The sequence below is a fragment of the Nesoenas mayeri genome (genome assembly GCF_963082525.1).
Source record: "Nesoenas mayeri genome assembly, chromosome: 4".
Classification (NCBI taxonomy): Eukaryota; Metazoa; Chordata; class Aves; order Columbiformes; family Columbidae; genus Nesoenas; species Nesoenas mayeri.
This window is the reverse complement of record NC_137540.1, coordinates 43997269-44012065: the sequence shown is the minus strand read 5'-3', so window position 1 is coordinate 44012065 and position 14797 is coordinate 43997269. Positions and strand designations below refer to the sequence as shown.

Here is a 14797-nt window from a genome sequence, read left to right as displayed (position 1 = left end):
TTGCTCGATAAGCATTTTATTTATAAGAATACTTATTCTTGATACAGACAAAAATGTAGATATAACAGATTCTAACAGATATTTCAATCATGAGATCCAACATAAAACAAAATCTGTTAAAAACAAACAAACCAACAGACAAAGCCTCATTACCATTTATACTACACCTCTTTGGCAACTCTTACCAACTATGTAAAATGACCTTTAAGCCAAGGCTTTAGTATGAATGAGAGGAAAAATCAAAGTTTATTTCAAAAGCAACAACAGCTTAATCTTTGGAGCCAGGTAGAAAAGCAAATAGTTAACTCTGAGCTGAAAGATATTGAGACTGGGCCAGGGGGGGACAAAACATAAAAAAACAACCAAGCCACCAACCCACAGTTCTAAGAAACAGTCCTGCCTCCCACAAACCTTCACAAAACAGATTTATCAGCCTGCAGAACAATCTAAACCAAGTCCTTTCTCTTCATAAACAGATTATACTGCTGTTTTTAGAAGTGTTAATAAAAATGTGTTAAAAGCACATATGCATTCCCCTAAATAATTTTCTTATATTCATTCAGACTAACCAATAGCTTCTTCCATCTTGTGTACTACAGACATGCAAAAGAAGAAAAGAAAACTTCACACCTTTCAGTGACATTCTCTTTAACATCTTTTGGCATTTGCCTCAGCCCCCTCTTTCTTACTGCACTTGCCCAAATCAGCATGAAGACCTTGTGATCCAGCAAACGCAGCCCTGTGATGTTACTGTTGCCATGTTCAAAGATCTTTGAGGTCTGCTTGTGATTGAGTAAATTTTAATTTATCTGTGGGAGGCTATGAATCTAATCTCATGAACAGAAGCTCTGTGTTATTTAATGATATTCCCACTAAGTAAGCTGTATCTTTATATAATTAACAAAAAGGTAACAGAAGGAAGCCTCACAGTCTATTAATTCTGTGAGTTTTAGAGACAAATCTACTGTAAATTCTGCAATATTTTACATATTAGTTAAAAAAGTCTGAGATACAGCAGCAACAATAATTAATCTCCTTAGTGTGATCCTCATAAGGGACGGCAAGGTAATGCAGAAGGCAGGAGTTCTAGGCTAAGAAATCCATGCCCTTTTCCAGCTCTGCATTTGCCTGCTCTGTGGCTGAGTAAATAACATTAACCCTATGCCTCATCCCTTCTCCTGCCTGTTCTGCATGGACAGTGAACTCCTGAGGTCAGAGGCTGCCTCCAAGCTCAGCTCATGGAAGCTTGCTGCTGTCTCCTGGCACTACAATAATACAAAGAATAATTAGCAACACTGGGTGTTATTGAAAATGCTATCGAACACAGCCATAAAAAATAATAAAACAAAGGTCAAAAAGAATAAAAAAATGCTATTTTCAACACTGAAGAATTAAAAGACTTTTCATATGAAGTCTGGTTCTAGTAATCAGAGGGTTGCAATTAATTACCAGTCAGTAAGGCTCTGCTTCCAGAGGCAGGCTACGTGATTTCTTTGTCATTAACATTTCAGACAGAGCAAAACCCACTGCTGAATCACTAGGTTTACCACAAAGGTGCCAGAATTACAAGATAACAAGTTACCTGTATTCAAATTATCAAACAACCAACCAACACACTCAAAGCTGAGTTCATAAAGGATTGTGCTATTTTCCCCTGCTGGCCGAACTGATCCTGACTTCCATTTCTATGAGCACTGCAGAACGCAGACTTGGGGCTCATTTGACCCTCTTTTCTTCAAAATGCTGAATGCAGGCACTGCTCGCTTCAGTATTTTTATGTCTACTCATGACCTTTCAGAGGAGGTTTGTCCAAGGAGCAAAAAGTGATGACGGATTGGAAGGAAGAAGGAAGAACAAAGAGCTTGTTCCACGTGCAGCAGAACCAGCAGAGTTCAGCCTTGCCCCGATTCCTATCTTCTGATTTGATCTTTGCACGTTTAATCAGGGCTCATCCTTTTGTCCTCCAGTTCATGAGGACAACCTATCCAGTTGTAACAGTGAAATTTATAGAAAATTAACATCGGTAACTCCCACAGTGTCCCAGGAAGCGAGGACATAGACCTCCAAAACACAAACTGAAGTGAAAACAAGTAGTATTTGCTAACAATATGAATCCCTTCAGAAACATCAGATTTATCAGCTGTGATTTCCTACAAACAGGGAGGAAAAAAACCCAGGGATATTAGCCTGTAGTGCATTTTTGCCATCACTTGAAAGCCCACTGGAAGGTTCAGGAAGAAAAATTTCTTTTAATTTATTTTCACCACAAAGACCCTGAAGCATGGCACAGAGCCATTATAATTGCTCTGTTCGAGAGATGCTCTAACAGTATATGCAACTTGAGACATGGTTTGTCATTAAAAATGCAAAACCACTTTAACCATATAAGCAAACCTGGCAATGTGTTAGCCTTTAAGGTTTCACAGCAGATGCAGCCTTCAAGTCTGGCATGTACATATCCAAGGACTCAGAGGAAGGACAGATGATGCTGATGTCAAAAACCTAATTTTTCAGCAGCTATAGTAAATGTTATCTGACAGAGGACAGCTAGCCCTCAAGTGTTGTGTCAGTTTTCTTAGAGAAATGGTTCTCTGTTAGACTCCAAATAAAATATATAAAGAGATTAAAAAGCACAACGTTGTAGACAAAACCAGTAACAGTCTTCTCTCAAAGTCCCAAGGACTGCAAACACAAGGACAGAAAGTCTTTGAAGTACCTACCACCCTCAACACGCAGCTGAGTTAGCAGTGAGAAAAGTAGAAAATGTGTCTTGAATCTTTTATGAAGGAAAAGAATACAGGGAGAAACAAACAATGAAAAATTCAAAAAGCTCTAAAAGTTTGCCTTGGAAGTGATTTACCTATAACAGCTCATCTCTGCAGACTACAGAAACTATAATAGCTCACATACAGAAATGAAAGTCATATTTAAGCAGTAAATACTGCAGCCTTAGGTTCTGGAAAAATTGTTTCTCAATGGCAGAATGTAGATTAGCACCTCTGGATTCTGCTTCTTATTTACACGTTTAGATCCAGTTTTAGACAAATTATTACACATTGTGTTCTGTCCAAGTTCACACGTAAAATGAAGATATTCATGCTGATCTGAAGCAGCAGCCTGACGGAAAGATGCTCACTAGTCTGAGAGATGCTCTTGTCAAAATGTTCTTGGATAAACATAATACAAGTTGCCTTGACATGACTGATTTAGAGAACTCACTGAAAAACCCTGCCCCAAGAGAGCTGCCATTGGGTTATTGCTTATGACATTTTGAATGCTCGGGTTTAGTATTTCCACTTCTAGTGTTATTTCAATCAGTTTTATCTTCCAACATGGCCTATTAATTTATTTAATAAATAAAAAAGCATTACTTTTTCTTCTATTTTGTGCAACTTTTAATACCTATTTAGTACCTAGTTAACGCACAATGTCTAGATAGAAACCTACTGATGTTCCTGTGAGGCTTCCTTCAATGAAAAGCAGAGTGGTTGATCTCATATGAGGTGTGTTTTGTATTCTCTTGATACTAAGGAGCATAACAAAAGACACAGAATACAAAAGGCTTGGAAATCTGAAATATCTACTTGAACTAATTTAAAGTTTAAGCAGTCAGTCACAGAGCTTGTAAACATACAAGGTTTACCTGATTTATTTGTAAATATCATCACTCCTGTAGTTTCATCAGAAAAAAAAAAGAAAAGTAGTCCAAAGCTCAAGGACAGTAGATGCTACTATGCTTTTCTTGGGATTGTCTTCAGATCACCTTAAATAACAGTGAAAGAAACTGTCCATGTGACTCACCACTTCATCTTTGTCCTCAAGAGTTAGCTGAGCAGAACTTCTTTCTTCTTCCTTCTTGACTGATCTTTCGTACAAATCACTGACAATGAAGGAGGGGTAGTATCTGTCCTTTAGAGTTTCGTAAACATCTGCCTGAATTCTGTAGAATACTTCAATGCCTTTATTTCCCACGAGACTTTGCTGTATTTCTTTATAAAGGGATTTTTCCACAGGTATTTCTCTGCTTTCCACAAAAAAATTCTGATAAATTTCACTCACTAACTGAGGTATTTCAGCCTAGGAAGTAAGAAGGGAGAGGGAGAGAGAAAAGTATAATAAAAATATGTTAAAAATATCAGGATGACTCAGAATCCAGGTGCATAATTTGAAGAATAATAAAGCTAATTTCACGCCCAGATGTACGAGAACACATCTGTGAATCTCTTACTGAGATCAAGCACTCGGCTGCGCACCAATGCTAAGCAGTCAGTTGCACAAGATAAATATCGATATTTGTTAGGTGAAGAAACAGCTGTGCTGTAAAATCACCATAGCTCCCACATGCACAGCTTTTAAAAGTATACTCCAGAAGCTGTTATTAAAAGAAAAATAAAGTGCTAGAGCAACACTGCGGTCACCATTTTAAGTTCAGATTGTGGAGTTCAGCTGTATCGGCTCTCCTGTCTTCTGCTGGATAGGATCAATTCACTTTATGTGTGACTGTGATTTTTAAGGGTGAAAAGAATAAAAAAAAAAAGAAAATCGAAAAAGCATACTTGAAGACGTTTACCAGTACATGAGGCCAGGTATTCCCAGTGAGCACAGAACAGTGCACAGGATTGAACTTTGCAGTAATAGAACAGGAGAGAGCCAATGCAGCACAGCCCGTGATCATCATCCCTCTCAATTATCATATCTCTAAACTGACCCAAATTAAAAAGGACCCACTCCCTAAGAATGGCACGATGTGGCTGCCTGCCTTATGTGGCAATACCACAGCCACATGGCTGCATGACGCCCCTTTTCTGTAATCGAAACTGCCCCTGTAGTGGCAGAGAACTCTCACGTTCTGTGGAGCAACAGGAGCACAGAATGGTAGAACCTCTTTAAAAAAATGGGAAGTCTTGAATAAGGCACTCTCTTGAATAAGGCACTCTGTTTTGAAAGCAAGGAGAGAAATCACAGCTGAAAGCTCAGAAAATGACTTATAGCACCTTTTTCAATCATGAGCAGTTTGCAAATCAAAACTAATCCATCCAACTCTCCTCACAGTGCCTGACAAAGCCTTTTTGTGAATGCCTTCTAGCCTGAGCTGGTTGTTCACCATTTCTTCAGATCATGTGAATGGCTCACTACTCATGCTCCACGATTGGCCACTCTGGCCACAGGATATTATTTGTGTTTTTCAATGGACTAGAATACTTTTACATAGAAGAAAATTACAGTGAACAAAAGTTAAGTGATACTTAATAATTAAATTTGTATTTCATGCCAGTGTGAACCCTGGAAATTAATGAAAAAAAGTTTCTACCCAAAATCCACCCCATTGCTCACAAGCAGCAAATTTGTCCTCTACGTTCTTGCTCTGCACCATTGCTCCAGGGTACTTCTTGCAATTTCAAGCGATATTTCCTATCCTTGTTTCAGGGTTATCATTACTACTTTATTTTTGCACAAATTACAGTATAACATTGTTTCTTCCCTCTAGCAGCATTCCCAGAGAAATGTAGCTGCTTATACACCAACAGAACAGGGAGAAGAATTGGTCTTTTAAAGTAAAATTTCTTTTTCTAAAGGATTTTAAAACATATATACACATTTTCTCATGGTTTTGGATTGAATGGGCTACCTGTAATTGGCAAGATGAGAAGTTTATGTACAGACTATCAAACAGCAATGTACTTTTAAGTTTCACATGAACTCATACAACTAAAGCCAATACATTACTGCAAGTTTTTTCTCTGGTGGAGAGGGAAATAATTCTACTACTTTTGCTCATAAAGTATCCTTCCTACAGGTCACGCTGCTACACAAAACAACAGTAAACCATCATCACAACAGCCTACAATTTTTAGTTGCCACATTATGCCCAAACTTTGACAGGAGGAGTTAAAAAAACCCCTAAATTGCTTAACACCCATTCCATGCTATGGCTGTAGATTAAACATCAATACAAAGACATTTCCTAGCAGCGAGATCACAACATGCAGAGATTCCAGTTAATGCACAAGCCACATGGACTTGCAAACCTTGTTAGCGTTCTTCAGATGCTCCACAGACTCCCAAAAACAGATAAGGGCCATCTTGTCCATCCTTTCCATGTAGATTCGGAAGTGCATTCGGTATGAAGGGTTGGCCAAAATCTCTTCGAACTGAAGAATCTGAAGAAAGGAAAATGAAGAGTAAAATCTGGGAAAATACCTAACTCCAGCTTCTCTCCATTCCTTACAGAGAAAAATCTTTTTGCTTGATGTGCCTCCACAGCACCGTGCATCCCACAGACACGTGAACTGCACTAAATTGCACAGACCTTCTACAGTAAGATTTTTTCATTAAAAAAAAAAAAAAAAAATATATATATATAAATGCATCTATGCTCCTACCAGATAGAAAATGTTTCCACATGTTTTCTGTCCAAGAGGTAGGACTACCTTTCAAAGGACTAAGATAGCATTTCAAGTCACTCATGAAATGCCATTGTCAAAAATGTAACTTCCAGTGTTTCTGAAAGGCAGAGGAGCCAAGCTGAAAGCTAACTCATCTATTCTTTGCTTGATTCAAACAAAGAGTAATACCAGTGTGGTTTCCATGCCACAGAGCTTTGATACATATCTCTGTTACTCCCAGGAACACAGAAAAGATGGAGTGTAGTTCTTTACCCTGGCAGCTGGGTCTTTAGTGGCCAGTTCCCATTAAATGAGTGTTATTGAAAAGCATCTATCAGAAATGCAGCCAGAGAGGAGTATGGGCTGTGATATAATGCTCAGGACCCATCCTGAGGTGAGAGAGGAGGGTGTATGTCAAGCAGAAAAGGAAATGAAACACAGACTTCCCACACGCAAGCAGATGCTGTACCCATTAAGCTGATGGATTAAAAAACCATTATCGCTTCCTCATCCTCTACCATTGTTGTCAATCTAGGCCTTTTCTTTGAGACAAACACCTCGAAAGAAAACACTTCCCTGACAAAATGAACAGACCTTCCCATGTTGAACAAAATGAATTACCTTGTCTTTTTTTTGAAAAATAGGACCAATTTTCAAAACACCCTATCAAAACCAAACACCCCGTCCTCTCCAGCTTTTCAGTCTAGCAGCTAAACCAGTTTTCATGTAGCTCATTTAACGCCATTACTTATATCACCAGGAATCTAAGCACATTTGAGTGGTCTTGGTCTCTTGCTTTGTACCTCACAGACACCAACCAACCCACACTGACTTCTTGGAGAAAAAAAACAGGTACCAGGGCTAATGAATCTCAACTTCCTATGACTTTGAATCTTACAGCAAAGATAGTTTGGTATGGAGCAAGACATGTATTCCAACTGAGAGTGAGGCATTAATAATTTCTCTAATATGGACTTTCCAATACCCAATAATAACACAATTCAGGTCAGGTATCAGCATCTCTCTTTCTGGGAAGGTTCCTCGACATACTACCTGTGAGACTCTACTACCAGATTACATTTAGGAAAAACAGTTTGCTGGACTGAAGCTATACAGGAGGAAACCACATACGTATGTACATACACAACTACTGGCACGAGTCACTTCTTCAATGAACCAAGCCAAAGAAGGTTCTTTAAAAACTGTAGCCATGTATGTTTTATCTGAACCAGCTCTCCCAAATTTTGGACAGTGTAAACTGCATCTGCCTCAGCTGAAACATTCATTTTCATCTTTAAAGTTCCTCAGTGACACTCATGTGCCATCCCTCTCTTCATCCTTTCCCATACCAGTATCATCTGGACATGGCTTGCTCTTAGCTTAAGAGCTGTTCAGGCATATGAACATAAACTCCTGCCTTTCAGAGCCCACTGTATAATACTCATTGAACAGCACAGAGAGGCTTGGTGAAGCCAGGCTTATTACAGCAATGGTGATCAAACTGCCAAAGAGAAGAACAGAGATGACAATTTGAAGACCAGTCTATGTTTTGGCCTCATTGTTGTGCATCGTCATACTTTTTATTCAATCATTTTATCAAGGAAAACTATTTCAAATACAAGTGGAAGAGGATCTTTCAGCCTCTTGAACAGAGATCTTCACCATCTCCAGGACTGTCAGCTCTGTAAATGACAGCAGAGGTAATAAATCACTTGCAAAGCAGAGTACGTGCTGTCACTTCTTGAGGGAGAGGTCACCTTGGTCTCTATGGCTCTACCGTCCAAGGTATCCCCCCCCCCCCAATACAGGCTCCCAGCAAGGAAGGTAATTAATTAACAGATCAAACAAATGGTCTGCTGAATAAACACAGACAACAAGAACTCCATTAATTACTGCAGTATGGTGCAGGTACAATTCCTAAGAAAAAGGACTAAAACTACACTGATCATAAAAAGATAAGAAGAGATGCTTTATATATTACACTAATTCAAGCTGCATTTTCTCTGAAAGCAAATCTAACACCCAGGGCAGAGTATAAATCAGTATCAGAGCTAATGACAGAATTCGGATTCAGAGAGTAGCTGAGGTCTGTTTGTTTATAAACAAATTATTATAATTCATATACTGAGGATTTCCCTAGAGAACCCAGATTCAGGATAATGAGGTGAGTGAAACATGTGCAAAGTCTATAGAGTCCCCTGACTTTTATGTATTTATTAAAGAGAAAACTGACACTGTTTTATAATTAGCTTCTGCTGTGAAAGGAAAAGAAAAATATTCCAAAGCACACAATTTTTGTTTCTTAAATCGCTAAGAGGAGAACATTGGTAGCTCCAAATAATCCACCACCTCCACATCCAGCCTTCCTCAACCTCTTTCCTGGAACAGAATTGGGGACAACAGAAAAGAGAAGCAGTTTTCTTATTTTCTACGCTGACATGGGTGTGGATAGGTTCTAGGGCTTCCTCATAGAAATACATCAAAAGCTTAGCAGCAGTGCAGCCCCAGGTCCTGTTGTTTCCACCATCACTACAACAAATGCCTGTGCAAGAAGTCTTTATTCCTATTAACTCAATATGGAGCTGCTCACGGGTATATTTGCATGATATAACCCCAGGTCAGCAGCTTCCACCAAAATCCATCAGGTCATAAAACATGCAACTTTAACATCAAGAATTCCTCTGATTTCAATTACAATAATATCATGTTTTATTATATCTCTGACCAACCCCTGCTCCTCTCCAGTGCAGCTTCATTAATTGATCCCACTCCTGAACAATCTCATGTCACCATGTATCTATCCTGGAAAGTCCGTAATATCTCAGCAGGCACCGAAAGTGGCATCAGTGGCTCATGCGGTGCTGCCATACGCTTCCCTCTTCCCTTTTCTCCTCGGCACCCCTCACTACACCCAGCTCTAGGAAACAGAGCAGGACTGCCCTGGCACAATCTGTGGCACACCACCTGAAATCATGCTCTAAGGACGAGTCAGGGGTAGGAAATTGCTCTCTTTCAGACCTTATTCAAGAAAGACAAAACAAACAGCATGAATGATTTCTCCATCACACAACTTTTTCTTATGTGCCATTAAATTACTGTTATTATAAAGACACATGAAAATTAAAGATCCCTGAATGAAGAATTCTCTTCATGAAAAAGATAAAATCTTCTTTCTAATTTGAATATATCAATTACTGTGCTTTGCCCAAAGGGGACAGAGTAGATCACACAAGGAAATCAGTAAACTTAAAGCTGAGCAAGGATAAGTACCCATGGTTTAATTTTATAGATGCTGGCTAATACAATGGTAGGTTTTTTAATTCCAGACTACACTGACGTTGAAAGCCAGCATTTAGTCAACAGCTTTACCAGAGTTTTTCTTCAGCAATTGCTCTTCATTTTGTCAACTGCCTTCTACAAGTGTTTGCCTCTTGAATAACTCAGTACGTGCAAACCCCACAGGTATTTCCTACAGTAAATACAACAAGGGCCAAAGAAACATTGCACATATTTTAGCCATCTCTTAATTGAAAGCAAGTTGCTGCCTTCAGAAGGGCCACAACCATGTCCTTGTTGACTCCCTACATGCAGTATGTCTGAAAAAATCACCCCTGCTCATGATCCACTCAGTCCCTTATGAAGTTTCACATTTAGTGATATTCCAAGCTGAGTGATCAATGTGTCTTTTTGAGTACTTCAGTGATCTTTTCCCACGATAAACAAACTATGCAGCACTTAATTTGTACTTGCCTCCTGGGTGAAAGGAGGGATAAATGACAGTGAAGCTAATATGATCCAGTTAGAGTGACCTTCAGAGGATGTATGTGGTATTCGATTTGTACCTTCTGACTCTGAGGGCCATCGCCTTCATCAGAAATGCCATCTTCCTGCTGATCATAAGCAGGCCCTCCCAGGAGCCTTATTCTCTTCTCACATTGTTTCTTTGCCACCGTCAGCTGGTTAATGTACCTCTTCACATTCCGAGCCCTCAGTAGGTCAGCCTTCATTGCCGCGGTTTCTTTTCCTTTTGAATCTAAGAATAAAGCACACCAGAGACAGTCATTTACAACATGAAAACATCATCGCACCACTGCCTGTGTGACCTGCCCCATCAAAGCATTAGTCATTCGGGAATCAATTACGTATATAAGCATAGATAACTGGAAAGTTTGTATTTGAAAGAGAATGACAATTCTGAAACATTCTCCAATGATACCTTCAAGGGTTTATACAAAACTGTTGTCCTGTTGTCAGCTGGCAGAGAGTTTTTTCCTAGTAGCCAGTATAGAGCTGTGCTTTGGATTTAGTGTGAGAATAATGTTGATAACAGACTGATGTTTTAGTTGCTACTAAGCAGTCAAGGACTTTTCAGCTTCTCACACCATGGCAGGCACACAAGAATCTGGGAGGGGACGCAGCTGACCCCAGCTGGCCAAAGGGATATTCAATTCCTTATGACATCATGTTCAGTATGTGTTTTAGGGAAGTTGGACACGGGAACCACTGCTCGGGAACTGGCTGGTTATTGGTTGATGGGTGGTGAGCAATTGCATTGTGCATCACTTGTTCTATATATATTCTTTTATTATTATCATTGTTACTATAATTATCATTTTCCCTTTCTGTCCTATTAAACTGTCTTTATCTTAACTCACGGGGTTCACCTTTTCTCCAATTCTCAACCCAATCCCACTGCAGGGGGGAGCGGGATGAGTCTGTGTATGGTGTTTAGCTGCCTGCTGGATTAAACCACAACAGTGATTCAGAAAAAAATCCTTATTCAAAATGTCCAGTGAAATCCAACCTCTCTGGCTCTTTTTCCACAGCTTGCAGCAAGACACAGGCCCAAGACTTGTACTACAGGGTATACATTCATCAGCGGGCATTAGGAAGTTACCTACAGCCATGGCATATGATAACACATGCAGCTGATGGCTTGTGGACCTTACTGAACATAACACGGACTGCCTGGAGTCATGAGGGACTGCACTAAAAACCCTCCAGCCCAGCATCACAAGCTCCCACGCACCCCATTTGCAAATCCACATTTTTTTGAGCCTGATGTGAACAGCACATGATACAGCGTGTGCTCCAGACAACACCACAGACCAAAGCTCACTCAAAAAGGTCAGATGACTAAGAAAAATTTTAAAAAAATAAAGAAATAAAAATCTTATAATGTCACATCAAGATGGCACAGTACTGCTAAATAGTGAAATAACATGAAAATGATAGTCATTTGAATAAGACTTGGTAATAAAAGGTGTAATGTTTGTGTCTTCTACATTCCAGCCTCTTCAGCTAATTACCAGGGCCTACAAAAAGAAGCAGCAGATAAAACAGATTAAAAAACCCTATTGTGTAGAAATCATTATTGTTTTATATCTGCAGGATGCAAGTGATTCACTTTATATACCGTTTTTATTTTCCTTTGTTCAGTAATAATACTCTCACTTTTGCAGGCTGCAGCTAGAGCTCGGTAGCAAAGTACCTGGTTTGTGCTCAGCTCTGGATTAATTCATTGCTCAGGCATAAACGATGGAGATCTCTTCTAGTGTGTTTTCAAAATATCAAATGCTAGTAAAATGATGTAGATGAAAATGGCATTCCATTTTCAAAACAGTTGCTGGAAAGAAACAGACAGCTACATTTGTGAATGCATACACAGAAAAATGAAGTATGATTTTAAATAGCTATTTTAAATGCATTTCTAAAATATTATGGCACCTTCTCCTTTTAGGACTGTTTCATCCTTTTATTTCCCTCTCAAAGATACATGTAGCTACTGTACACGACCATAAGTTTTGTCACTTGTATACTGAAGGACAATGGAAGTTATCTGGAGCTCCCTGAATTTCCACACATAATGTGAGTACAGATATTCTCCCAATATCTTTTCCCAAATTTTTAATTTCACTTTATTCTCTGCATGTATTCATGTATGCTGGTAGGGAACCTTCCTGATTCAAAGACTGTTAGTGTTTTAATGGATAAGTATCATTTCCATCTGAGCTGCCACATAACAGTGAACTACAGAGATGATACTTGCTGAAGCAAAAGATAAAATGAGTTTACCATGGAAAAAAAAAAAGCCATCTGTTTTCCTGGCATGTTATCTCCACAGGGAAGTCAACAGAGCATTTAATTTAGTGTTTCAGTTCCCTGACCGGAGGTACTAGTATTAATGAAAGAAAAAGAAAGGAGAAAACAAAAGGCAGGAAAATACCTTAAGGACAAAATAGCTCTTCCCCTCAATTTAAAACATTTACAGCTAATACAAATACATAGACAGTAGTTTAAAGTGAGGATTAAAACCCAACATTTCCCCTCCTACACTTGACTCTAAGATGATTCTTAAAGGTTCTCAATCCTCTTAATAGTTTAAATACTTTGGGCTCAAAATGCATACCTGAAAACCCACACGTCGAAAGCCCATGATCAGTGCTACATGATGACCATTCAGCCTTCTTAAAACAGAAACACCCTTCTTCATAAACACAAGGCATTCTTGGAGAGTTTTCAAAGTAAGCATGTCTATTTTACCTGAAGTCTTATCACCCTGCAATTGCAGCAGGCCTCTGGGAGAGACTAATGAGCCCTTTATCCCACCTGCTTCCGCTGATTAATTACTTTCTTAACAAAGATCCTTCCAAAACATCTGCCTCACTCGGCTCTTCAGACTCATAAGGAGCCACTCCATGTAAGAAACAGCTGATGAAGCGCAGCTGGCACGGAGCGCGGGTGACGCACTGCAGCGCCCGAGGGACGGCATGGGAGCATGGACAACGCCAAATACGACTGCCCCCGTCCCAAGTGTGAAAGAGAGCCCAGCAGAAGTCAGGAGGAGCATTCTCATGTTATCTGAGGAACGTCAGGAGTATCACTGGTTTTCTCCTAACTCTAACCACCTTCTGAGATTTTTGAGAATTCTCAGAACTAAACGGCTCTGTGGTTGTTGTTGTTTTCTCACATTAAGTCCTATCAAAAAGGTATTTTAAGCTATAAAGAGAACTTATCTTTTTAATCTGTTCTTGCCTGATTACATCACCACTAAAGTACTGAGATATGAAGACCTTTTTTTGCCATTTCTGCATATCAGCAGAGATGTTCACTACATTCATACTGTTGCATAAGCTAAATAAAAACAGAAAGTTACAAAAAAAAAAAAGGTTTGCCTTTATTCACATACCATTCAGCAAGCTCCAATAAAGGGAAAAGGAACAAATACATCCTACTAAGTAAGACATTGTTTCATCACTATGCAAGAAAAGGAAATGCATCCTTTGTATTTTTTTTTTGGTTTTTTTGCTAGTAACAACTTTACAGTTTGTGGATTATATTATTATCACAAACAAATCAACAAAGCCACTCCTCATCAGCCAAACAAGAGAGATGCTTCTTTGGTGCCTCCTCCCCACATGAGTTGCACAATTTCCAAGGACATTTGAGCAAGGACTTCACCTCCAAAGGTGGAGGCTTTTAGCAACTTCTTCCAAAATAATTCTCCTTATCAGCGTGAACTTTGAGAAGACATGCACTGCCAGGGTGGAATTTCAAAACCCAGAGGGGTACTGTTGCACCCTGCCCAAGGGCATCAAAGTGCAACTAGTACCAAAAGCAGAATTTCAAACTCTGCTTATCTATCCACAGCTGCAGATAATTCAGGTCGCACTGGACAATATTAAAATACAAACGGTTCAAATGAGCTCAAACTTGGCAAACTGTAAAAGTAAAGATATCTGTGCAAATCTTTTTTACTCCATCCGCTTTTGCACATCTATAGTGATTTCTGACCAAGCTTCGACATTCTCCTCTGCATTATGCCTAACCACCTGGATTTGAACCATGCCAGAAGTGGCTCCTAGAACCCACAAAAACCATTTCTGAGAATCGATTCCTCAGACCTAATTTTCTTTGCTTGTCTTTTTCAGTAGTTCTGCTACTTGGTCACTAAATACATTGCACTGCAGCATGTATTCACACCATCTGCGTTTCAGTCAGAATGCTGGGCCTTGCAAACAATAGTCATGCCAACAAACCCCACACAAACCTTATTACCACACACCACAGTGAATGATACAATGTAAAAATAATGTAAATGAAGACAAATACAATACATTACGACTGCTTAAAGCACAAACTACATTGTATTGTAGCACTTCCTAAGTTGTTCCTTCTCTTGATAGAAGCAGCATAAAACAAAGAATTCTTAACTGCAAAGTTATATTGCAAAAACCTGATTAAAGCTGGAAGTACAAGTTCTCACTTCTTCACAGCTGCAAGAACTACAGATTCCTGACACATGGCAGCACGTACAACAGCACTGACTCATCCGAGGTGTCTCGGAGGGAGCTGTGTGCACACACAACATCGTCTGCGTTGCTGCAGGACTTTTTGCGAGAGCCGAGTTA

The 14797-nt window shown here is 39.4% G+C and overlaps 1 protein-coding gene across 1 annotated transcript in view; it reads right to left on the bottom strand.

Annotated features, from left to right (window-relative positions):
* Positions 1-14797, bottom strand: part of SNX25 (sorting nexin 25) — a gene marked incomplete at its 3' end in the record, with an annotated part of 84757 nt that overhangs the window by 22929 nt on the left and 47031 nt on the right. The window contains exons 7-9 of the mRNA XM_080344120.1: positions 10229-10419; positions 6030-6161; positions 3802-4077 (exon numbers count right to left, since the gene is read on the bottom strand). Of these exons, the coding sequence (XP_080200246.1) occupies positions 3802-4077; positions 6030-6161; positions 10229-10419 (599 nt within the window). The remainder of the gene's footprint in view (positions 1-3801; positions 4078-6029; positions 6162-10228; positions 10420-14797) is intronic.